At 41.4% G+C, this 27,504-nt stretch overlaps 1 protein-coding gene and 1 long non-coding RNA gene across 2 annotated transcripts in view; one reads left to right on the top strand and one right to left on the bottom strand.

The window, feature by feature from the left end:
* Positions 1–6,032: 6,032 nt before the first annotated feature.
* On the bottom strand, positions 6,033–16,341 carry LOC112253736 (SLIT and NTRK-like protein 6). Its single transcript, XM_024425703.2, has 2 exons — positions 15,869–16,341; positions 6,033–8,956 (listed from the first exon to the last, which is right to left on the bottom strand). Exons 1-2 carry the CDS (start codon positions 15,958–15,960, stop codon positions 6,445–6,447), a joined length of 2,604 nt encoding a protein of 867 aa, XP_024281471.2. The 5' UTR covers positions 15,961–16,341; the 3' UTR covers positions 6,033–6,444.
* A 2,222-nt stretch (positions 16,342–18,563) lies between these two features.
* Positions 18,564–27,504, top strand: part of LOC112255408 — a 36,015-nt gene continuing 27,074 nt past the window's right edge. The window contains exons 1-2 of the long non-coding RNA XR_002954248.2: positions 18,564–18,663; positions 24,567–25,323. This is a non-coding gene — a long non-coding RNA (uncharacterized LOC112255408). The remainder of the gene's footprint in view (positions 18,664–24,566; positions 25,324–27,504) is intronic.

Genomic DNA, 27,504 nt, shown 5'->3' with positions numbered 1-27,504 from the left:
TGTCAAGAGAGAGTAAATTAAACTGTTAGTGAAATCTGGGGGTCTCTAAACAAGTGAGGGCTGACTTCATTGTTGTGACTTGTGATGTCAGAAGTTCTGCGGATAGCTGGGACCCTTAATGCTTAAAGCTGCATATGCTCAAAGAGACATTCACTCTGAACTTATGCAGGGAGTAACAAATATGATGGACTAAAACGAATAACTGAGATAGTACTGTGAGATAATGGGGATTCTAGCTTTCCAGCCAGTATGAATGTGGCAGCACAACTGACATACAACACTGTTTTTGTAGTGTTCCATAGTGGTTGCTTGCTAATCTAGCAAATTTTATGTGAAATGCACAGAATCCATATGATGTCAATCAGAGTACCATTGCGGTCCTGAGGGCTGCTCATTATAAAATGACTATCAGCATGCCAACAAAACAGAATGGCGAAAACACAGTAGTAGTTGTTCCAGATTCAGACACATCACATAGGATGTTTGAATTATCATAATGTAGTTACATTTTAAGAGAAAATGAGTATAATTACATAACTATTGTAATATAAAATACTTACAAAAATAAAATAAAACAACAACACAAGTATTAAGCTATACCAAGATGTAGAAATAGATGAGTGAAAAATGTTTCAAGGAATATGTACAGTTTAGCATCCGGCAACACGGATGCGAGTGACAATGGTGATTATGAGCTGGAACATCTGGGATGAGTCACAAATGCCTCACCAAAATTTCACCTCCTTTTTGTCAGGACAAAAATACACACTAAGAAGGACCCAACATGTTATTGTTGAAGGTAAGACAAACGAAGGCCACACAGTACGTTACATTGGATCAGATATTACTCAAATGGCTTCGACCTTTAGCTTTGCATAGGTTTACTAAAAAAGCAATGCAATAATCTATATCTGCGAACTACATACATTTATCAGGGTTAGCTGTTTTAAAAGAGAAGATACATGTACAATCCTGCTTCAGGTTGCTGCAGGCCAATACTACATGATAGCCTATTGAAAATATTGAAAAAACATATTCCTCAAAAGTGATGGAACACAGACAAGATCTAAGGCATGTTTGCCAGAACATTGCTGCAGAGCTATGAGCATTCCCCATACAGAAAGCCTCAACATCCACACCCCAAAAAAATGGATTGAGAGAGAGAGAGAGAGAGAGAGAGAAAGAGAGAAAGAAAGAGAGAGAAGAAAGGAAGAGAGAGAAAGAGAGAGGGGAAGAGTGAGAGAGAGGGAGAGAGACATGCACGCCGCCTCTTTGTGCTGTGCGTGACTATGGCTTGTGAATGAGATAGCTGGGAGCGAGCACAGATAGTAATATGTTGGCAAACCATTAAACATTTCATTGCATCATCGGTCGGGTACAAGAAAGGGTGCTTTACACTCTCCAGTCTCAGCCGTGAAAGAGCATCAGTGATCACTTGAAAAAAATCCAAATCCAGACCTCATCTAAGTGGATCATTACTCTTGTAATATTATTAGAAACACTGTGGGCAATGTCATAGTTTCACTGTTCGATCATCTTATGAGGAATGTCTCGTTTCGAAGCATAGGGCACGGGTGTGACTTCAGCAATGTGACTTCTGTCTCCTCATGGGCAGGCATGTCGTACACGAATGCACATTAAGTTGAACATGCAGAACATTGTAGCACGCGCAGGGCCAAACACTAGAGTCAGTCCTCACGGCCTCACAATAGTATGCTCGGTTAATGTATTAGTCTTTTTCACAGTTTACAATGTGGAGAGAGATGTTTCATGTGGGTCATGGAAGCTTTGAGCATGCAGGGCTGTAGTATATGAACCTCATGTTAACAAGACAATATGTGATACGTGTGCACTGTTTCAGCCATATCAGTAGCTGCAAGGGCTTCTACAAATATTTTAATGTCATATGCAGGGTGTGTGTGTGTGGGGAGGGGGTACTGAAAATAGCTTTCTATTCATATTTCCAACATTTCCATGGATTTATGCTGTGTGTAAGCTAATCTATATCTAGCTAACGTTAGCTACTCCTCTAGGTTAAGGAACCCGTGTGAAGGTAATCAGTATATATTGATGAAGGTTCCCTGTGGCGGCGTACATTAGACGATGAATGCATGTATGCATTTGGCTTCACTAAAGGCTATGGATTCATTAGCTTACTGTATAAGGGGCTGTTGATAGCCTGAACTATTCGTGAACAAGATGAAAATCAATAATGTGTTCTAATGAAACCTCTGTGGAATTCACTTCAATGGATGAATTCAAGCATAAAAAGTGTATCGTATCGACTGACGCTTTAGAGTGGTTAAATAGAGCTTTTTCAGAATGTTTACTGCGGTGCAAGGTCGGCGCGTTCTACAAATAATGAGGTGACATCACCTACAAACAAACCTCTAAAATGGCTGTATATACACTTATATTACCAGGGTTCAAATTCAGTTGTCTGTTTTGTGACTGGATGTGAAACGTTGATGTTCTGATAACTTTGTTAAGTAGGAGTATATAAACAGCAGTGACCCTGGTGCCTTCCTTTCAAAGGTTTACATAATCCAACTAGACCATTTCTGGTAGAGTGCTCTTGTCCAAACCAACAGACGAAATATTCATAATTCACAGTTACATTTGGGGTCATGAGTCTAGCTTCTCTACACCACTGAAAGCAGTGATACGGTACAAATACTGTAACTCTCAGCTGGGTCGTGGTGGAACTATAGGCATCAGTGTACTGCTCAAAACTGCAGGGCAGAGGGCATTCTGTAAAAGAAAATGGTAAAGACAAGACATTAGCCACTTACTTTACAAAGTCTACTGTCCAGAGATCCACTGTAGATTGTCTGAAAAGTAGCTATTAGCAAATGGGTTGGCAATTTCACATCCCACTATGTATGGCTCATATGATTGACTTTAGCTAGCTGTACAAGTAGGTCTATTACTGAAATAAAATGTACCTTTGAGTATAAAGGAGAGGGGTAAGATATTCAGCACTGACACTTTCATGTAGTTACTCTGACTCGGGTACAATAGTTGATTTCTAGATGAGAAGAAATGTAATGTAAGATTGATTTTACAGTAGAGGCCTACGTCTTGTGTGTGTTCCAATATTAACGCCAGCTTTTGTTGCAGTTCCGGCTGTCAGTGGCAGTGCCGAAAGTATGTATATTTTGTTACGTCCTCCAAAGACCGAACTGTCGGCACGTCAGTAGCTGAACTAGAGGTTTCAAGTCGGCCAAGTCCTCTTCAAATAACAGGTTTGTAGTTTGAACTACTATATAAACATCATGTGCCGTGGTCTCCGCCCATAGAAAATATTTGTTTTGATATTATTTTTCACCGCACATATCGTGGTTTGTATTTCATGTATAATGTAGTGTGAAAAATGGTAGGGCTGGGAATGTCTACTGTACATGCTAGTTTGCACCAAAATGTAGCATCTGGAAAGAATATACCTGCACATGTTTAGAATTTTCCACAAATAGCCCCTTGCCTTCATGCTTAGTCATCCATAATAGGCATTGGGCTGGATTCATTTCATATAGACTGAAGGTGGAGCCAGTTAGACAATCACTGCATACATATTTTATCTCTACCCCAATGTTGACATAAAATGAACTTTTTCTACTCCCCTGTCGGCACTCTGTATGTTGAGCAGTTTCGACTTCTAACTTCGACTTCCATTGCTGAAATATTAACACCCACAAGGGTTTCATGAGCACAAAATACTGAAAACATTTCCCCCCAAAGGAACATTGTTTTGCACTTTGGTAAACGTCACAGAGAAAGACCTACCGGAGCACATTTCCCTTCATTCTCAAAGGAGAAAATCCCAAGCCTTATCGCTGTGTCCGTATTCCAACCCCAGTTCACCGAGGGGGAGGGGGGGTGGCGTGTGAGCAGTTTTAGTTGTCAATTATGAGGTATAATGGAAGCACCGGAACAGCCTACTAAATCACCAGCTAGGATGGAAATGGAAGTCGTGTGGAGCAGTGCAGAGGGGATTTTCTATACCCCATTGTTGTGCAGTAATTAAGCACTGTGGATAAGCAATCTCAGAAGGGGGTCCAATAATGCAAGGGGGAAATGACAGACTTGTGTTTGCAAGGCAGAGAACTGGAAAGACTTGACATGCCATATTGGGCGATGAGGGAAGCCAGGCTTGAGCATGGATTTGACACGAAAGAGATTTTCGGTGTGTGCGTCTGTGTGGATATATATAGCAATTCATTTGAAATTCTACTTAGAGTAAAATGACCAGGATGAACCTACCTATCAGCTTGATTTATTCAAACAAGCACACAGATGGTATATAATGCTGTGCTGTATGTCCATGGGAGGAATACAGAACATGCAGCAGCATTGGGGACATGCATAAGAGTGTGAATAACAATGTAATGTCATTACTATCTTAAGTGCCCTCTGTGCAGGATAGCATCATGATTTCACCCACTCCCCTGTTGAGCACATAATGTGCTATAATATTAGATGTTTGGTCACTTTTATGCTAAACTCATGACCTAATGTAGTCTTTTTGCAACAGGCTTTGCAATATACCTGCAAGCAATCTGTTTAGAGGACTGAAGAGCTTACCTATTGTATTGAATCTTGATTGTTCAAAGTTTGCAGTATTGCAATTCTTTATTTACATTTAATACATGTTCACCTGCACAACACTGAAGGCACAAAATAACATAGAATGTGTGACATATATACAAAAATGACAATAAATAATTTGATCTACATTGGTATAAAATAAAGTTTACATAAAACATTTTCAGAGTTGAACAGGGTTGCTTACTCGATCAGAATAATAAAGCGAACGCATATATCCTGAACATTTATCATGCTGAGAGAAACTGGTCAGTTGTGATTTGTAAAAATGACACTCATACAAAAAGGTTCGTATACACATCAGTAGTTCTGTCCCCTTCAGTAGCAGGAAAGGAACAATGATAAACAGAAATTGCTGTTGAAAAGTAAGTAGATTGTCATGCACCATCTTTTTAAATGGCATTTGATTAGTGCAATGCATTTCTTCTGTACAGATGCAAGATATGATTTATATATGTACTGGGACTTTTAAGTGCTAAGTTTGGGGAAAATGGATTTGTATAAACACGTTCCCACTGGTTGGAATGCAAAATGTGGTATTGAAATAATGCAAGGGCTAAATCTAATGAACGACAGCACTAATGTGCACTCCATCATTGCGACTCAGAATACATGTTGGCATTTTGTTGAGTCTACGGCATTTTGAGCATGCTGATTATGGCATATGATTGAAACAGCCTGACAGAATTTGTGGAAAACAATGAGGCCTGCCAAAGATCTAAGCTAAACTGGTAACGAAAACTTACCCCTGCCGTACTTATTTGCCTTCCCGATAATTACATTTGGGAAAGATATGTTATATCAGCAACTTCAAGTGCTGTCTGTCTACAGTGGCTTGCGAAAGTATTCACTCCCCTTAACATTTTTCCATTTTGTTGCCTTACAACCTGGAAATAAAATTGATTTTTTTTTGGGGGGGGGGGATTTGTATCATTTGATTTACACAACATGCCTACTACCACTTTGAAGATACTAAATATATTTCATTCTTGTGAAACAAACAAGAAATAAGACAAAGAAAAACAGAAAAATTGAGCGTGCATAACTATTCCTCCCCAAAGTCAATACTTTGCAGAACCACCTTTTGCAGCAATTACAGCTGCAAGTCTCTTGGGGTATGTCTCTATAAGCTTGGCACATCTAGCCACTGGGATTTTTGCTCATTCTTCAAGGCAAAACTGCTCCAGCTCCTTCAAGTTGGATGGGTTCCGCTGGTGTACAGCAATCTTTAAGTCATACCACAAATTCTCAATTGGATTGAGGTCTGGGCTTTGACTAGGCCATTCCAAGACATTTAAATGTTTCCCCTTAAACCAGTGTATATACACTGAGATCATGTGACAGATCATGTGACAGATCATGTGACACTTAAATAAAGTCCACCTGTGTGCAATCTAACTAATTGTGACTTCTGAAAGTAATTGGTTGCACCAGATATTATTTAGGGGCTTCATAGCAAAGGGAGTGAATTCATATGCACGCACCACTTTTCCATTCTCTCTTTTTTTGAATTTTATGAAACAAGTTCTTTTTATTTTATTTCACTTCACCAATTTGGACTATTTTGTGTATGTCCATTACATGAAATCCAAATCTATTTAAATTACAGGTTGTAATGCAACAAAATAGGAAAAAAACATCAAGGGGGATGAATACTTTTGCAAGGCACTGTATAGGAAAACAAAACGAAGAAATTGCCAAATATACATTACATTCTGTGCTACAAATGACTTGTATGTCCAAGACCGCTGTGGGATATGTAGGTCTTCGACTGAAAATATAAGATGGCAGTTTTGGACAAGGCACTTGTGGAGTTGAATATAAAACCATTGTCTTTTTATATCAGTTAAATGCAGTTTGATGCTCCAGAACCTCCAAATAATCTGGCTCGGTGTGTAGGTTAGCTTTGAGTTCAAAGTACTCGTTTTTCGTTTGTTCCACCATGACCTTCCTCGGTCTCGACAGCATAATAGTCTCCATTAATTTCAGTTCCTCGTGGTGTCCTGGAACCTGCATCTCTACCGTTGGTTGTAGCTGGGCCATGTTTTTCCTGAGGTATTCAGTAATTCCGAGCTGCTGCAGCTCCCTAACCCTCTCCCTCTCTAGTATGTTTTTATAGAGGGAGCTCGCGTCACCGAGTGTTACGAACTCAGTTGGGCAGTCTGACGTCACAGCTCTGAACTTCAAATTAGAGCCTGTAAGAGGGGAAGTATTCTCTGTCTCCATGATGCTACGACAGATGTGCTTTGGTTCGTCCAGTTCATTGAGGTCGGACTCATATTCTTTATGCTGAGTGCAGTAGGTGGGGTTGCGGCAGATCTGGACGATGGGGCTGTGTGAGCGCTCGTCGTACACAGTGCTTCCGGTCCTCTGCCCCAGTGTGTGGTGGGTGGTTTTCTGGCCGTACATACTGTATTGCAGGTGGATGGGGCTGCTGCTCTCCCGCGGCTGCTCCTCCGCCTGTTTCTTCTTCACCCTCCTTCGCCGTCTGTGCACGAGGAATGCCACAATCCCTGCTGAACAGAAGATGACCATGAGGAAGATGACGAGCAAGCTAAGGATCAGAACGGAGAGCGGAACTGAGTCCGTGATTGAGCTGAAGAAACCGCTCCTAGAGCCGTCAGTCGCCACTGTGGTTGTCTCGTCCTCATCCGTGGGCAAGGAGTAGGTCACTAGGCCGCGGCACAGCAACTCGTTTCTAAGGGCCCTCAGCTCAGCCTTCTCCACTTTTCTCGGTGTGTGACACAAAATGGAACCTACGACTGTGTCCTTCCTCAGCTTCTCAACCCACTGTTTGAGACTGATTAAGTCACAGCTGCAGTCCCAGGGGTTGTCCTCTAAATAAATCTGCTCTAAAGAGTCAAGCTGGTCCAGCACGTTGCTTACAGGCAGGTGCATGAGCAGATTTTTTCTCAGGTTCAGTTTGGTGAGGGGCACGTTGCGAAATATCTGCAATGGGAGACTAGTCAGCAGATTGTTATTCAAAGACAAGAGTTTGAGATTTGGCAAAGGATTAAAAGCTCCTGGAACAATTTCTTTGATAATGTTATATTCCAAATATAGGTATTCAAGGTTGTGGAGTCCAATGAACATGGTCGCGGAAAGGGTTTCAATTCTGTTGCCGTTGAGATAAAGTTTTCTCAAATTGCTTAAGCTGAGAAAAGTTTCATTGTCAATGTAATCAATTCGATTGTTGGCTAAATTCAATAACTCTAAACTGTCATATGTGACAAAGTCATATTTCAACAGTCTCTGAATCATATTTCCTGTAAGCACCAGCTTGGTAGGGCTTTGCTCAAGTATTCCAATATCTGAAATCCGTTGAATCCCTCTATCCTGACAATGCATTAAAAACCCAGCCACAGGGTGATTGTGACAAGAACAGTGCTCCACACAAGGACTCCCTGGAACATAAGAGGGTGTCGGAATCTTTACGACATCCTCTAACTTCGGAATCTCTGCCACTTTGGAAGACGGAGTGACCACCATGTCCAGTGACTTGGAAGGCTCCTCTAAGTTGATATCAGCGTGAGAGGGGCAGAGAACATCCCGTTTGATTTTGGCCAGGATGGTGCCCCTGAGGTGGTGGGGGCTGCTGCAGACCACCTCCCCAATGGCCGACTGGGCCCGCATGTTCTCCATCCAGATCTTCAGGTGAAGGATCTCACAATCGCACATCCAGTCGTTGTCCTCCAGAAGAAGCTCCATGATCCGCCCAATGTGCTCCAGGAAGCCAACGTAAGGCAGGGTCTGTAACTGGTTCCCCCGCAGGTCCAAGTGGGTGAGCGGAACAAACCGGAAAATATTGCTGGGAAGAAACTCGATGGCGTTGTCGTTGAGGATCAGAACTTTGAGGCGGATGAGTTTGCTGAATGCCCCCGGCTCGACCACTCGGATGAAGTTTGTGTCCGCCTGGAGAAACTCCAAATTTACCAAGCCGTGAAAAGTGTCTTCCTTCAATGTGACCAGGAAATTACTGTTGATGTGGAGCTTCTTCAAGGAGCCCAGTGCACTAAAGACGCCAGGTTCAAGCTCTTGTATGCTATTAGCCCCGAGATGAAGTGAAACGGCATTCTTTAAACCTTCCAAGTCTTCTGCATTCAACTCCACCAAGTCGTTTTTGTACAGATTGAGGTGGAAAGGTAGAGCTGACGGCACTTTGATTTGGGAGATCTTGCTGATATTTCTCTCCTCACAGTTAAGATACAGGATGCCATCTTTTTCTTCACAAGTACACAATGAGTCACAGGATTCACTCAGAAATACCTTGGAGGGGTGGATGTCTTGGAAACAAGCAGCAGCGAAAAATGAGCAAAGGAAAAGGATGCGGGGTAGCATTTTCTGTCCGTTGTATCTGCAAAGCATAAAGAAGAAGGACGGAGGGAGGGAGGGAAGAGAGGGAGAGAAAGATGTTACCAAAATGTAATGGACTTGAAAACAACAAAAACATGGATTAAGTCAATAATCACAAGCATTTGTTTACATATTGTTGCTATAAGTATCTTAACTACTTTGATTAGATTATCAGTCCCTTTAGACAGACAATAAAGCATGGTCTCCTATTATAGAAATACATGGACCCATTCTTTCCGAACTGTGCATATATACTTTTAATCCTGGATCATAAGATCAATGCAATTCTCACAGTATAGAAAATGAAGTTGAAACTGAATACACAATCAACTTTAAATGAATTATGCAGTGATGTATCATATGCATGAAGGGAGCATACAGTTATCTTTGAAGGAATGTGAGGAATTCATATTCTTTAAAACATGCATGGCCTAGTGAACATTGGAATCTTGTTTACATGGCCACAATACCTCATATACAAGGTAATGTAGAAAACTTCATCTGTTTAAATAATACACTTGGGTATGGCCTAGAATAGATTTGATCCATGTTTTTAACCCAAGAAGAACCAGCGTCAATACATTTTAAAAAATCCTCAAATGAGCAAACATGTATTTTCTCACCAACGCAATTTTCCTTTTCGAAATCTTTCACACAGCAGTGTGATCATCACACGAAGCGATGCGATTTCATTGATTCTCCCTAGATGCCGAACTAGCTTGATATTGTAGGTTGGGTGTATTGTGAGGTATGACAGGCCTCACACTGTTGGATGACAGCGCTGCACTGCATTGGTGGAATAAAATAATTTCACCGATCAAAGACTGAATGCTTTATCACTAAATGCTTTATGTGGATGGGGGAGGGGGGGAATTACAAGATAAAAAAATAAAATATAAACTATTGAAAAGTGACTGGGTGTATTATACAATGGATGACAACAGGGTCAGGAGAGTAGAAAAAAACAGTCCCACATCTATTTTCAGAATCAAATGTGTATAGCTTGTGGTGAAGCAACTACACAGATCCATTGGAGGCCAGTGAAGCCTTATAATGCCTTCTCATGCATGTAAGCAAGGCCAACTCATCACCAAGCAGTTACTCTGCTAGTGGGAGGTCATAAAAAATGTACTGGGAAAATAGTGCACTCTGAACGAAGGAAAAAGAACGAAAAACCTCAGAAGTAAACGTGTATCACCCGTCCCCTGCAGCCCTTGTAATATACACAATGATCCTTGTCCATATATCGCCAGACAAATAGGTCATTCACACTGTTTGTTCCATGTACTTCCTATTGCGCTCAAGTGCAATCTGTTAGGCAGAGTGCTCGCGCCAAAATGGGGTTCCCGCTTGATGATTCCATAGCACCCTCATCCTGCATCACTGATTGTGTTTTAACACAACTGCAGCAGGTAGCCTAGCGGTTAAGGGTGTTGGGCCAGTAACCAGAAGGTAGTTGGTTTGAATCCCTGAGCTGACTAGGTGAAAAATCTGTCAAAGTGTCATTGAGCAAGGCACTTAACCCTAATTGCCCCTGTAAGTCTGTGTAGATAAGCGTGTCTGCTAAATGACTCGAATGTAAATGTCACAGTGGTGTGGAATATTCACAATGTAGTATATCAACCCTGTTATTAAGTCATAGCAAATCATAGCTTTTGGAAAATACAGCCATTGCCATTTGAGACCATTGTTTGTCCATTTAAATTGATTTGCAGTGACTGATGCTCCTAATACTTCTCCTCTGCCCGAGCAGAGCAGTTTACATGGCACTGATATAGCCTTGAAGACTCATCCTCGGTAAAGGGGAATGACATACATGCTAAAGCGTTAATCATTATCTCATATAGCTGCGCTTTTCTGCCTATAAGCATTGTAGACGCAGGATACAAACGATACCGCTACTTCTATGGCTACCACTACCGCTACTACTACCACTACACCTCTACTGTTACTTCAAACTGCTACCACTACCGCTACTGTTACTTCTACCACTACTGCTACTGCTACCACTGTTACTTCTACTGCTACCACTGTTACTTCTACTGCTACCACTACCACTACTGCTACTTCTACCATTACTGTTACAACTACTGTTACTTCTACCACTACTGTTACTTCTACCACTACTACTGTTACTTCTACCACTACCGCTACTTCTACTACTGTTACTTCTACTGCTACCACTGTTACTTCCACTGCTACCACTGTTACTTCTACCACTGTTACTTCTACCACTACTGCTACCACTACCGCTACTGTTACTGCTACCGCTACTGTTACTGCTACCACTACTGTTACTTCTACTGCTACCACTACCGTTACTTCTACTACTTCTACTGCTACCACTTACTTCTACCGCTACCACTGTTACTTCTACCACTTACTTCTACCGCTACTCCTACCACTACTCCTACTCCTACCACTACCGTTACTTCTACTGCTACCACTGTTACTTCTACTGCTACCACTGTTACTTCTACCACTGTTACTTCTACTGCTACCACTACTGCTACTGCTACTTCTACCACTACTGTTACTTCTACCACTACCACTACTTCTACTACTGTTACTGCTACCACTACTGTTACTTCTACCACTACTGTTACTTCTACCACTACTGTTACTTCTACTGCTACCACTGTTACTTCCACCACTGTTACTTCTACTGCTACCACTGTTACTTCTACTGCTACCACTGTTACTTCCACCACTGTTACTTCTACTGCTACCACTACTGTTACTTCTACCACTACTGTTACTTCTACCGCTACTCCAACCACTACCCTACCACTACCACTACTCCTACTCCTACCACTACTCCTACTCCTACCACTACTCCTACCACTACTCCTACTCCTACCACTACCGCTACTGCTACCGTTACTTCTACCACTACTGTTACCACTACTGTTACTTCTACTAATACCACCATCAACAACACTAACAAGACTACTATTGTATTCCCTAAGTGTACAAAACATACTCTTTCCATGACAGACTGACCAGGTGAAAGCTATGATCCCTTATTGATGTCATCTGTTAAATCCACTTTAAATCAGTGTAGATGAAGGGGAAGAGACAGGTTAAAGAAGGATGTTTAACCCTTGAGACATGGATTGTGGAGTGCCTTTGAACCGCATATGGTAGTAGGTGCCAGGCGCACCGATTTGAGTGTGTCAAGAACTGCAGCGCTGCTGGGTTTTTCATGCTCAACAGCTCCCCGTGTGTATCAAGAATAGTACACCTCCCAAAGGATATCCAGCCAACATGACACAACTGTGGGAAGCATTGGAGTCAACAAGGGCCAGGATCCCTGTGGAACGCTTTCAACATCTTGTAGAGTCTATGTCCCAATGAATTGAGGCTGTTCTGAGGGCAAAAGAGTGTGCAACTCAATATTAGGAAGGTGTTCCTACTGTTTTGTACACTCAGTGTATAATTATGGGTGGTTATGAAAGGCTTCTGTATTTTACATAATAATTGAAAGGCCAAGATTTCTCTTAATCACTATGAACAGAGGCTTTGACTTTCACAGAAATATACCCAATATATTCCACATTTTGGCATTTCTTCCAGAGCAGGTGGTCTTCCAAAGCAATGTCATCCATTATACAACCAAACACCGATGCCCCACCACAGCATTGATAACGGAGGACACACAGTGGCTGAGCGATAGCAGGCGTCCATGATGCTGCAAACCCCAGCTCCACTCAGGTGGCCAATCTTGCGGCACACACACACACACACACACACACACACACACACACACACAGCTGATCCCCCAATGAGATAGCTATAATTGGTGCCTGATCGATAAACGCCACCGTGCACAGGGCTTGCCACAATAAACAATGCAGCACATACCTATACAGTGTGCTCGGCTGGTGCGCCCCACCTCGTTGATAGCGAGCATATGCGTGATATGCTAATAATAGCAGCACGACACCAATTCCCCTGATAAAGACAATTTTAGCAGGCGTGCATTTCAAAAGGTCTGTTTTAACTAATTTGGTGCAATTGTTTTTCCACAAGGATTATCAGTCAGATGTACCAAGTGACTTTAAATATGTTTAGCAAGATAGACATCTGCAGACGTGCGAAACATTGTCACAATCAAGGCACTTGGCTCTGCAGTAATGTAAAACAGTACACAGCAGAATCTGGACCAAAGGAATACCCCTCCCTTACTCCCTAGTTAGACCAGAAATGTATTATTATTCTGTTTTAAAGGAGACTTTGGATGAGGCCATTTGAGAATATCACACACACTGACAGAAGCCGTCATTGGGTTATATAGGGCCCGTGATTTGTTTAAGAGTTGTCTTTACTCAAGTCATTAAGGTAAAAGGGAAGAAGATCTTCCATAATAGCACTGAGCTGCATGACTAAAACCACAGACATGCCCAAACCTGGGAGATCTTGTAAAACTAGTCAACTTTAAATGACTCATGATAAATAACTTTGACAAGTCACTATCTTTCCCCGCCACACAAAGTAGGGAGAGTAAAAGTCTCAACAAATTTTGTTTTCTACAGAAGCATCATCCAAAATGACGGGATGTTGAAATATCCTAACGTAGCCTAGTCGTTGGTATCCTTTTAATCTGTGTAGATCCATTACACAAACCAAGATTAGAACACTTAAACCCAACCAAAAACAAAAGGCTGTGATTTCAGTATAATCACTTTGTACAACATAAACATGACATTTTCAAGTCACATACACCACCTTCCAGTCTCAAATCAACATCATGATTCAAATGACCCCTCTGGATAGATAAGTGCTGTTAGTTTATGCTTATATATTTCTGCAGGGTGTATGGTATTGGCATGTGTATTGACATACACACTGAGTGGACAAAGCATTAAGGACACCTGCTCTTTCCATGACATAGACTGACCAGATGAAGACTTCGACTTGTTAAATCCACTTTATTCAGTGTAGATGAAGGGGAGGAGACAGGTTAAAGAAGGAGTTTTAAGACTAGACACAATTGAGACATGGATTGTGTATATGTGCCATCCAGAGGGTGAATGGGCAGGACAAAATATTTAAGTGCCTTTGAACAGGTATGGTAGTAGGTGCCAAGGATTGGAGCATCCCAGCATCCCTGTGGAACGCTTTCGACACCTTGTAGAGTCTATGCCCCCAATGAAATGAGGCGGTTCTACGGGCAAAAGGGGGCCACAACTAAGTGTATGTTCACCATTTGCAATATGACCTCTTACTGCTTATTTAGTTATATTATGGAGCCATATTGTTGAAAGCTAAGGACCACAGTGTCTCTGTACAGAAGTAGATTAGCCAGCAGACTGGAGGCTAGACTAGGGGTTGTTACTACTGCACACCGGATGCCACGCTCATGGCTGAAGGACTCTAAGGGAGGCAAGGCAGAGAGAAACTCAACTCGAAAGCCATGAGAGCAAATTAGGAGCTTCTGCACACTATATTGTGCAGTGCATGAAAATGCACCCGGTGGAGGACCTCTGCGCAATGTTCCCAGGCCAATTAATGGAAGGACAGTTCCCTATTCCAGTGTATTAGAAGTGATGTGCTTGTCCTACAGGGAAACCACTACTCCCACATACATCTATAGAGACGTCACCATGGTCCTCAGTCCCACAGTCCACGGATGATATTTACATTCGATCAGTCAAGACTGATGAAAGGTCACTCACTCGGTGTCCCATTGCAACTATTTCATAAGGTCTGCATGTGTGTTTGATTGTTGTTGTTTTTTTCCCCTGTTCTTAATTAATACTCAATGACTTGCCGAATCAGGAATACAGTTAGTGGGTGTTCACGGGTGATAAGTCCAAATGGGAATTTACATGATCCTACCAGAGCAGGAATACAATCTAGCTCAATAACCATATATTGTAACCACTTTCTTCATGCTTTAAGTTAGATTTCAATGCACAGTGAGTGCATAAATGTGATGACCAAATCAACTTGGTCATAATTTAGCTCAAAGACCATGCACTTACATGGAATCCATAGTCACATTTTATTCTGTTCCCAATGCATTATATTCTTCTACACATATGACTAAAATGTAATTACATTTAAAACCTAGGCCTGTGTATTTTATTTGACACATTCTCAAACAATATTTAATCTGCAGTTACAGTGCACAGCTGAGCAATTGCATTCTGGTTGCATGGAGGTACCTTCCATGTTAGAGCGATGTTATAAATGCCCCCAGTTACGAGGTAGCCTAACTAAACTGATTTACACACAAAACATGTTGAAATTAGAACGTCTGCACAAATACATTTTGAGTCAAGTAAGCTGGTAAGACTCGTGTGTGCTATTATTACCAATAGAAATCGCTCGGGAACAGTTTAGGTGAGCTTATGCTGAATCATGTTCCATGTTCCAAGGAGGATTGATTGTAGTAGGCTAAATCAATGCGTTGCTGGAGATTTGTAGTACCTGCAGCTGAATTTAATGCATGGCGGTGCGCCAGGTGCGCGTAAAATACCTGAATGTTTCTTGTCGACCCAGGTGTAACGTTACTTTAGCAATTTTATTTCGACTAATTCAACTGCCCTCACAAACTAAATAATTATTGAATCAGACAATCCAATTTGCAAATGGAGGATAACAATTGTTGAAGTTGTCTTTCCAACTGCAATCTCGAAAAACACAAGCGCTTTGGCCAGAACACTTCCGGACGTTTAAATAAAAATTGATATATGTAGGTTATTTGGAGGAAAGCGAGCCTCAGCTAGTCCGATCAAACCTCGACATATCGAACGGACACCTGGATACCACACAAGATAGACGCAGGAAGTTAAAGTGACTATATGTCCTACCAGTCTAAAGAAAGGTTGTCAAACTATTTATAGAAAGTAACGAATTTATAACAGTTGTGAGACTTCTCGTTCAGATGATATGATAGGCTACTTACCCGTTGTGCAGAGTGAGAAAGACTGTGGCTAATCCAAATGATGCTTGGGTTAGAGAGGTTGATCCATGTGGAGACGTAAGGATGCGAGGCATCAAAATTCCCCTCAAACCGTTTATTTAAATTTTACAGCATCTTCTTTAGAGAATAGGCTAGGCATACTGGTGTAAATAACGTTTACTTTTGTCACCTCTTGTTTTACTATTAGACTGTCGGCGTTTACAATCCGGTATTGCAAAGTGTTCAACCCGACACGACCCGTCCGAAGCAATTTGGGATGTGTTGGCCTTTCCACTTTATCTTTGATTAATTAATTGATTAATGTAGATCCTTATTAGTCTCCCTGGTCAGTCCTCTCTGTTAACTTCTTCTGTGCTAAGTTACCAGCCACTAAAGGGTGAGTGTAGCTGTAGAGCCTTTTTGGAATACTGAGCCTTAGTATTTGCATGCTTTTGAGCGGTGGAAAGCTCCGAAGTATTGTAGTTGTTCTGGGCTCCTCCCCCCGAGACTCACAGACTTTTATGGCATTGCATGGTGAAGTGGAACGCGTTTAGGAGAAGGTATCTGGTTCTGAAGGTCAGATTTCCCACAGTAACCCTACGAATGTTGATATAATATAATGATTTCTAATGTGTATATATAGATTCATTGGAGATTCACCTGCATCTGTAATGTAACTTATTGATCTGCTTTATTTATGTTTTTGTTTGTGTGAAGATGACTGTTTTGGGGAGCCATGATCACAGTGAATATCACTTTGGGTCATGCAACTGTCAGAAATCGCAGATTCTAAAGTATTTAAATGGTGTGTGTAGGCGTGTGTAGGCGTGTGCAGACGTGTGCTTTATGGCTATGTGTGGTAAGCATGAAACCTAATATTTCAAGTGAACTACAAGGAATGTTTACTGTGCAGGGGTTACCTTGTAAAGGTGTTTACATATGTTTCCTGGTCTCTTGAACTCTCTGTTTTACAGTAAAATAAAGCCTCACCTTGGCTGGCTTTTTATAGTTCCTATCAGGGAAGCTAGCAGTATGCTAGGTGTTCAACACATCATATTTTATTCATGCTCAAAATAACAGGAGACAATGGATATGGTTTCACCCACTAGATATTAAAGACAGTTGACAAGTTTGACAGTTGTCATGAATAATGCAATGTAAATGTGTTTAGGACACCCGCATTGACAATGTGTTCTCATCCTGAAAGCACATAGATACACATTATTGGTTATTTACATTCCATCAACACTACCAGTTAGTGTATTCTTTCCATTACAATTCTACCTGTCACTCACTGAGGCCTCATACAATGGGACGTTATGTGTGAAGGTGTGAAGCTAAGACAGCTAAGGAATCATCCTTAAAACGACTGTCCGTACACAGTCTATGATACAATGGCCTATACATACAAACAGATTGAACTCTGTGCATACTTCATCCTAAGTGAAAGATCAATGGTTGGATTTTCTGGTCAGTAGTGCCTGAGCTTGGATGGGATCTGACTCTAATTGAACCTCATAGTTCTATACCATTACTATATCTCTGTCTGATTGTGTCAGGCGCATTTGGAAACTGTTCAAAGAATGATTCTCTGATCTGAAGATTCAAAGAATGATTCTCTGATCTGAAGATGCTCAAAGAATGATTCTCTGATCTGAAGATGCATTGGGCTTCACTTACAATATTATACTCTCATGGGGTAAGATATTTAGGTAACACCTGGAATAATCCATCTGTAGTTAGATTATTTAGTCCAACATTTGTTCATTTGGTTTACTGCTTCGTAAACATCTCATTTGATTCAAAATTGGTCCCCAAGTTAAGTAAATTACAGTTATCCGAATCCTCATGAACAGCTTTCGAAAGTAGAGGTCTTGGAGGTATTTGAATGAGACTGGTCACCGATGTGGACTGTTTACTTTTGTGTGCATTAACGCACGTTTATGTTTTCTGTGGTTTGAGGCATTATCCGTTATTGATTGAATTTCAGTCTTTCAGGTAAATATCTGACAAAATATCAATATGCAGGTATCACAGAAAGTTTAGAGCCCAGCTGTCTAGCTTCAGTGTTTTCTTATGGTGATGCAAATATAGCACCTTTGAGCAAACTGAATCTCACTGAAAGTTATACATTTGTTGAGAGTTTGTTTGTTTTGACCTGAAGGCACGATGTGCCTCATTGTTTTTGTTGACAATCCCCACACACTGTCACAGTCTGACTCAACCGTGTTACCCCACACTGATCCTCTTTGTCTTCCTCGTAGGCATGTCACTACTGGCCATTTTACATGAGAACCCAAGTTTACCCTGTAGAAATAAGACAATCTGGGAAACACTGGGATTTTAATCTGAGTAGGCAACACAGGTGTCTGTAAACTGGTATAACCCTCCCCCAAATGAGTTCAGAGATCATATTCAGGGTATGCATGTTAAACTTGTGCCCTAACACACTGATATTGTAGATAACATTTTGATAGTAGAGATCACAGACAATCAATTACAGTATGTACCGAATGTGCACTAATATATGTATCTTTAGGGGACAGTCAAGGTGGTCACCTGTCTTTATTTGTGATGAAAAATGGTATCAACTGATGCCTATATACATTAAGTATTATATATGTCAGTTCAAAGCTTTAGATGACAGCTTCTTCTGACAGTTCCATTATTTATTTTCTCTGTTTCGTTTACAGAGACATATTGGTGACACAACGGAGAGCCTATCTACGTAACTGGTTTCAAGAACCAGCCTTCATCAAACATGAAATTATGACGATGAGGGATGTGAGATGAGTGAGGTTAGTGAGGTGAGCACATCATTTCCCATGATAAGAGACAAATGCACAGGAAGCAGGTCCCAACTTGTCACATTCTCAGTAACTAGCAGAATAACCTGTCCTGGCAGAGTTTCACAGTCCAGTAATGCATTAGCCACACTGACAGAGGATTGTTTTCTATGTAGTTGATGGTCCTACAGTAGAGTAGGAAAAGATAAATAAACATTCCTTTACTTCTCTCCAATGCCAGAAGTGTGGGAACGTTTGATTTATTGTAGTAATTAGATGGAATTTGTCATCACAATGTAAACGTTTTGAGAAAATCATAATGGTATTATATTACTGTAATATTTGATAAAAATGTTAATACCAATTGCATAGAAATCATGCACCCACCACTAGCAAATATTACAACAAAATATATGGGTTATGGGTATTACTGTGCATTGACGGTGCAATACCAGATTCTCAGCACACAGCAATGCGGAAAGACATGTCCTGAAATTCTGACCTTTTCAGTTTCAATCATCAGAGGCAGGCACTAACAATGTGACATACAGGTCCTATAAATCCAGGGGCCACAAACAAAAAAACGGTTTCAAAAAAAGGTCCTAGGAATCCTGTTAACCTGTTTTAAAGACCAAAAAACTCCCAGCTCAGAGTAGGTTTTAGGAGGATGTTAAGACACTGCTCAGACAGTAAAGTCGACTCATCTCTCTCATGACAGTTTGAGGCACCACAAAGTTACCACGGTGACAGGATCTTAATTTGCCCTGTATTGTCACAGCAAAAATGATCCAGTATCAACAGGATTGAAACATTTAGTCCATAATGTCTAACATTTCTTTTCATTAAAGGGGTCAATAATGTTGGTTGATCACTTTGCCTGCCCTTTATTCTTGCCTGATATGTTGGCATGCATAACCTTTTTTCCGTACCAATTCTGATGGTTGTCAAAAGCGAAATCTTGACAATATCACCGATACAACAAGACGCTCTTCAAACATCACACCATTGAATAACTCTAAATCGCTTTGGCACACTAGGCGTCGAGTAACAAGCCGATAATGTTGCACACAACGTTTGAAAGGTCTATCATATTCATCAAACAGAATCAAAGTTAACATAAGCCATAGATGGCTTCAGTTGGCATGCTCAACTTAGGCATATTTTTTAACAACGTGATATTGCGCTCAAGAGGTATAGCTTGAATTAACATAACGTATGAAATGCAATAATCTGAAGAAAAATAATTTACCTGTTCATGTATTAGCCTAGCGGTTCTAGGTATTTAGGCCTATCGTGTGGAACAGGCCTCATGTGTAATCATTGTCAAGTGCTGCGTGTAGGTCTAGATGACTTATGGGTTGATCAAAACGTTCTGTCAACAACTCCAAAGCAATTGCATATACCACAGGAGCCACTGCCTCACCCCCTTTTTCGAATATCAAGACACTTGCTGCTAACTCTTCACTGGTTAGGCCAGGTCAAGAGGGCTCCTAAATATCTGTCGACTGGTTGGGTGTCTTATGACGAAAGAGGCTTCACGCATATCTTTTATTTTCACCTATAAGAGGTGGGAGTACAATGTCTCTATTTTCCGCACTTACAACCAATTTTCTACTCTGAGACACTTTGTGGATACTGACTTAAGATGTGATTATGTGACTCAGACTTCCACATAATTGTATTGTAAATCCCAATGTCAATATTAATGGGAGATGTGTTGCACTGCAGACCAACACTGAGTGCACAAAACATTAAGGACACCTGCTCTTTCAATGACAGACTGATGAGGTGAATACAGGTGAAAGCTATGATCCCCTATTGATGTCACTTGTTACATCCACTTCAATCAGTGTAGACGAAGGGGAGACGACAGGTTAAATAAGGACTTTTAAGCTTGAATAGAATTGAGACATGGATTGTGTATGTGCACCATTCAGAGCGGGAATGGGCAAGACAAAAGATTTAAGCAATACAAAAAATTGAAGTGCCTTTGAACGGGGTATGGTAGTAGGTGCCACTCAACAGTTTCCTGTGTGTATCAAGAAGGGTCCACCGCCCAAAGGACATCCAGACAACTTGACATAACTGATAGGAAGCATTGGAGTCAGCATGGGCCAGCATCCCTGTGGAACGCTTTCGACACCTTGTAGAGTCAATGCCCTGGCGAATTGAGGCTGTTCTGAGGGCAAAAGTGGGGTGGGGGTATCCTTCATGTTTTGCACACTCAGTGTACATCTCAAGAAAGGGATTCTGCTGGCCCATGTGTTTATTCATTTGTCTTTGCGTCGTAACAAATGTTTTGCAACAGAAAATAAAAAAACAAGCGTTATTATTGTTATTGGACCATAAAGGTCAGAAAGTTCCCTTCTCGTTTCGGCCACATTGCTTCAGTTTGGTCCCTTGTGAATATACCCCAGGCCTACTGCTGCCTTGTCACTGATATGGTTGATTTGTTTTGATCTGTTTGATTTGTTTTTTTCTGAAGCATCAGTTGAGGACCATTTGGAATAAAACAGTGGAACATCTTCGCATCAAACAAAAAGTTTTTCTGAAAGATTGTAAACAGATTGTTCTGTGATCTATTCTTAAATCCATAAAAGTTACAACAGAGTATGTCAAATTTGACTTTGCTGCTTTCTGATTGTTTTCCAAATAAAAAGCATTTTACTATACTATGATGCATATCAACAAAACACTAGGCTGTAGCATGCTGTCTCTTTTTGATGTTGCTTGTGTCAAAGTTCAAATGAGCTCAAAGGCTACCAATGATGAGGGAAGTGAACATGAAGGTTTGGCATAGTGAGTTGTGTTTCCTGTCCAATAGCAAATAACATCTCTAAGAGTTATCTTTCTCCTTCTTCGTATCATGATTGTTTGTAGTTACACTTTATTTGATTTATCTGGTATAGCATTCCCATTTGAACATTTTAAGTAGATGCAGATGTTAAGCAAGTCTAGTTGTCGTAATTCAATATGTTTTGAGGTGCCACTCATTGATGCAGTATTACCTTTGAGCATCAATTCATTGTAGAACCCCTTGCACACATACAGTGCCTTGCGAATGTATTCGGCCCCCTTGAACTTTGCGACCTTTTGCCACATTTCAGGCTTCAAACATAAAGATATAAAACTGTATTTTTTTGTGAAGAATCAACAACAAGTGGGACACAATCATGAAGTGGAACGACGTTTATTGGATATTTCAAACCTTTTTAACAAATCAAAAACTGAAAAATTGGGCGTGCAAAATTATTCAGCCCCGTTAAGTTAATACTTTGTAGCGCCACCTTTTGCTCCGATTACAGCTGTAAGTCGCTTGGGGTATGTCTCTATCAGTTTTGCACATCGAGAGACTGACATTTTTTCCCATTCCTCCTTGCAAAACAGCTCGAGCTCAGTGAGGTTGGATGGAGAACATTTGTGAACAGCAGTTTTCAGTTCTTTCCACAGATTCTCGATTGGATTCAGGTCTGGACTTTGACTTGGCCATTCTAACACCTGGATATGTTTATTTTTGAACCATTCCATTGTAGATTTTGCTTTATGTTTTGGATCATTGTCTTGTTGGAAGACAAATCTCCGTCCCAGTCTCAGGTCTTTTGCAGACTCCATCAGGTTTTCTTCCAGAATGGTCCTGTATTTGGCTCCATCCATCTTCCCATCAATTTTAACCATCTTCCCTGTCCCTGCTGAAGAAAAGCAGGCCCAAACCATGATGCTGCCACCACCATGTTTGACAGTGGGGATGGTGTGTTCAGGGTGATGAGCTGTGTTGCTTTTACGCCAAACATAACGTTTTGCATTGTTGCCAAAAAGTTCCATTTTGGTTTCATCTGACCAGAGCACCTTCTTCCACATGTTTGGTGTGTCTCCCAGGTGGCTTGTAGCAAACTTTAAACAACACTTTTTATGGATATCTTTAAGAAATGGCTTTCTTCTTGCCACTCTTCCATAAAGGCCAGATTTGTGCAATATACGACTGATTGTTGTCCTATGGACAGAGTCTCCCACCTCAGCTGTAGATCTCTGCAGTTCATCCAGAGTGATCATGGGCCTCTTGCCTGCATCTCTGATCAGTCTTCTCCTTGTATGAGCTGAAGGTTTAGAGGGACGGCCAGGTCTTGGTAGATTTGCAGTGGTCTGATACTCCTTCCATTTCAATATTATCGCTTGCACAGTGCTCCTTGGGATGTTTAAAGCTTGGGAAATCTTTTTGTATCCAAATCCGGCTTTAAACGTCTTCACAACAGTATCTCGGACCTGCCTGGTGTGTTCCTTGTTCTTCATGATGCTCTCTGCGCTTTTAACGGACCTCTGAGACTATCACAGTGCAGGTGCATTTATACGGAGACTTGATTACACACAGGTGGATTGTATTTATCATCATTAGTCATGTAGGTCAACATTGGATCATTCAGAGATCCTCACTGAACTTCTGGAGAGAGTATGCTGCACTGAAAGTAAAGTGGCTGAATAATTTTGCACGCCCAATTTTTCAGTTTTTGATTTGTTAAAAAAGTGAAATATCCAATAAATGTCGTTCCACTTCATGATTGTGTCCCACTTGTTGTTGATTCTTCACAAAAAAATACAGTTTTATATCTTTATGTTTGAAGCCTGAAATGTGGCAAAAGGTCGCAAAGTTCAAGGGGGCCGAATACTTTCGCAAGGCACTGTAGGCAGCATCATATAGACATTACTAATAGATAATAGAGTGGATAAAATATAGCACTCTAAGAGGATTCTGTTGTCTTTATTGTACGGAATGACTCAATTAATTTGAAAACCTGCTGTGAGAAAATAGTGTTTATAATACTATGATGCAAAAACATCTACATTTGTCCTGGAAGTGTGTGTGGCTGGTCTATCAGCTCGACTACACTAGCAGTCTGGGTCATTGCAGTGGCTGCGAATCTGTTGGGATGTAATCTTCAGTGAGAGGAATTGTTGGCAGAACAAATATGTTATCTGCAAATAGAGAACAGAGATAAAGGGAAATTATGGGGAAAACAATCTTTGTGTCCAGAAAAGGTTTGGGTAGGTGACCTGTGAGAAAACAAAAGTTTTCCATGAGCGTCACGGCGTGTGACCAAGTTAGCTCTGCTTTCATTTGGGAAAGCACACGGTAGAAAAATACTCAAATAATATGATTGCCAAAAGCATACACAAATTGCAGGACACTACTGGGAAATGACAACATTAAAGACAAAATGGATAAACACAGCAACATCACCAGAAGTGCAACATTTGAAATAAATTAAGCATTTTGTAGAATACCATTAACGGGCAAGGGGGAGAAAGAGGAAGTTGGGTAAAATTGTTCCATCAACAGGGATAGATAGGCATGATTACACAGGCCCACTGACACTAGGACACAATGTGATATTTTCAGGTCATGTTCAGGCTGCAATGGTGCAAAACAGTAGGTTGGCTGTTAGGACTTATTTCAGGATATTGTTGCACATCAGCTGATCAGTATTGGATCTGTTGAGCTCTTGTTTACTGCTTAATGTGACTAATCAAACCTGTGGCATGTATTGAACCCTGAACAATTTAAGACGTAAGCATTAGCCCTGGCAGCTAACACGAGTCTTCAGGTCTCATGCAAAGCTGCCCACCACATGAGTATATGGGTAAATCTCAATTGTATTTCCTTTATTCTTCCTGTCCTCTCTCCTCATCTCCTTCGCAAATCGCGTCGGACAAGGCCAGACGGAAGGAACCTCCAATGCGATTTGAGAAGGAGGCGTGGAGAGAGAGGACTTGTGGAATCAAGGAAAGAGAATTGAGATTTGTGGTGGGTAACCTTGCATGAGGACTGAAGACTCTTCTTAGCTCCCAGAGCTAATGCCTATGCCTTGGAAGCACCCCGTGCTACACTTAAACCCTCTGTCATCTCTTCCCCCTCTCTGCAGCAGCTGACAGATATCACTTGTGTGATCTGAGTCACATGCACCAACGAGACTGACCGAATATCAAACGAGAGTCACCCAGGCAACTCCAGACTAACTCTGACTGGAAGTGAACAAAAGTCTCCAGGCTCCAGGTTTGAGGATGGTCATCATTCAGGCCTGGTTCGCCAAATTACCTCTGCTACACACTGCTGAATATTAACCTATTATTGACTTAGCAAGCTCACATATAGGCTTTCTATGTGCTGAATCATACTATGCGAACAATAAGAACAGCATGCAAAGTAAGATTGATATTGCTTTTTTGTGGTCATTTTCCAGAAGATTGGACAACGAGACACCTGTCTACACACTTATTACCCCAGAGACGTTCACTTGATACGCTGCTCACTAATAGTCGTGTGACAGACTGTACCTCCCCTTTCACTGAATAGAACAAAAATTTGAGTACCTGGCAATATCTCCCCTTCCACCGACGAGGACAAAAGAGGACTACCTGGCAATATCCTGTTTATTGTCCCACTGAGGCTTGTTTAATTAAAAATAAACACCTCTTTATGGTCCAAGGTCGCCAATACAATTGGTGTTCTATTGTACATGAATGAAAGCCCTTTGTGTGTACTTTACGTTGTTTACTGACTTGTGTCCCCCATCACCCTCTTCCTCTTTCTAGACAGGAAGTGGCCTATTGTGGACAGAAGCAGATCAGTGAGAGTGGACAGCTTGTATTGGTCGTGTAGAAGGGCTGGACAGCCTCAGGGTAAGGCCTCACACCACATGCTGCTCGATTTCTGTTGGTCCTGGCCTGTCCTCCCTTCTCGTAATAGACTCCTCTCCAGTCCCATTTAGGTCATTGTGTAATGGGTGGGGCGGCGCGGTCCATCGGTCCCGCAAGCAGACAGGTTGTGTGTTAATTAAAGGGGCTTGGGTTGCAACTGAATCACCATAGTCTTGAGAGCCTGCCGTGGTTGACCACATCCGACAAACCTTGCTTATCTAAAGGTACATCTACTGTAGGTTCAGTCGGTGACATTATGGACAAACATTTATTTTTCAACGTTTTTGTCAGCTTGCACAATAGGCACATGTCTCCAGTAGTATGGTAGTTGCTTTCTCAACGATACAGATGATTTGATTAATACTCCCTTCTGTAAAGCTTGACATTTCTAAATCAAATTCACAGGAAGCATGGTATTTCCATTGGTTTGCATTGCCCCCTTCTGGTGATTTGCCGTACAAATTCAAACAGAAGCAGTTTCGGGGGTGAGGGATCCAAAACTACATTGGCTGCTTGCACCTACTGATTGAACCGTATCTACTCAAACAGTGTACAAAACAAAGCATAGCAGAGAACTGTTTATTTGGGATAGCATTTGAGCTTTTAGAACTTTGTGTCTGAACTACGTATGCACTTATTAATATATTCCAATAATTCAATCCTGCCATTTAATTCTGTCTGTCTGTCTGTCTGTCTGTCTGCTATTTGATTTTGATGTTGCTAGTCAAACAAAAACAAGGGTTGGATGTGAAGAAATACACTTTATATAACTTATATAACACAATACCGTATATCATGTGACAATTTGCTAATCTTAAAGTTAAGAGTCAGTAGAGCCTTCAAATCCATACTATTTACATTCAAATACATTATATGTGTGTAGGGGACCCGTAGTGAGAGGAAATACACACTTTTGACAGCTCTGTCAACTGCAAAGCTTAATCACAGCAATTACCTGTGTATACACTGCACAGTGCACACTGTGGACGAGTGCTGGAAATACTGCATGTTCTCAGGCATGGTGATTGTGTGCAGAACCATTTCTGGATGTATTTGCCCTCATCTAAAATACGTACAGTATATGTACACAGTAGGGGGCTGCTTCTGTTTGGTAAAGCTCTTGAATCAATTTGAACTAATATTACAATGTTTAGCTACTGTTTACATTGACATAGTGCACCCACAACCTGTTCCATATAGAACGTATTTGCAGTATAGTTGCTGCACATTTTAATGTACACGCTGTGATTTTCTCTCGCTCTCTCTCTCTCTCTGTCTGTGTGTGCGTGTATACCTTGTCTCAGATTCTTGTGCTGCAAAACCTGCCCAATGAGTCCCAGCTCCTGTAGCCCTTCTTTACCCCTCCATCCACACACACAGGGCCTCTGCTGCAGGTACACCTCCACCTCCTATTACCAATGACCTTCATCTGCCGACTGTGACCAGGAAGTCATCCCCAGGGACCCTGACTGGCACACTGTTGAATGCTAATACCCGGCTCAGGCTGTTCTGGCTTTAGAGGTCGTCTACCATAGCTTCCCATCACTTCCTCTGAGCCCCCATCAAATGTTAAATCCTCCTAAATGCACCTCAGCGGCTTTGGTACCTAGCGTTCCCTGCACGACTGCACGGGTCACTCCAGCTGAGGCCTTGCTCTTTAGAGCCAGCCAGTGAATGGGAACACAGGGAGAAAAGATCAGTCCAAAAGATAAGACCTGGCGTCGGCTGTGAGTTGTTTGTGATGCTAATGGAGAGCGTTTTGAGGACAATTAGCGACAGACGAGGCAAACAAAGAGAAAAGGTCGTCGGGGAGAGGAGATTAAGCCAAAGATTTGGTTTGGAGGCATGTGTGGTGGGGTTTGAAAATTGTTCAATGTTAAGCAGTTTGATCTGCCATTAAAGGTCATAAAACAGATGGACTACTTATCAGAGAGACTCAGAGAGCTCAACGGGGCCCAATGTAGTAGGACTATTCCTGCTGAAAGCAGTACAGTCGTCACTAGAGTCCAACAGGAGGGGATTATAGTTAGTTATTTGCAGTCAGAAACTCCTCACAACACCTGTCATCACCACGACCCGAACCCCCTTGTGAGTCAACTCAAGTAGCTCCCCTGGAGTGCTGAACAACAAGCCTCGTTTGGTGGCAGAGATAAAAAAAAGTCC

The sequence above is a fragment of the Oncorhynchus tshawytscha genome, linkage group LG07, assembly GCF_018296145.1.
Source record: "Oncorhynchus tshawytscha isolate Ot180627B linkage group LG07, Otsh_v2.0, whole genome shotgun sequence".
NCBI lineage: Eukaryota > Metazoa > Chordata > Actinopteri > Salmoniformes > Salmonidae > Oncorhynchus > Oncorhynchus tshawytscha.
Note: the sequence above shows the minus strand (reverse complement) of the source record. Positions and strands in the feature narration are given on the sequence as shown.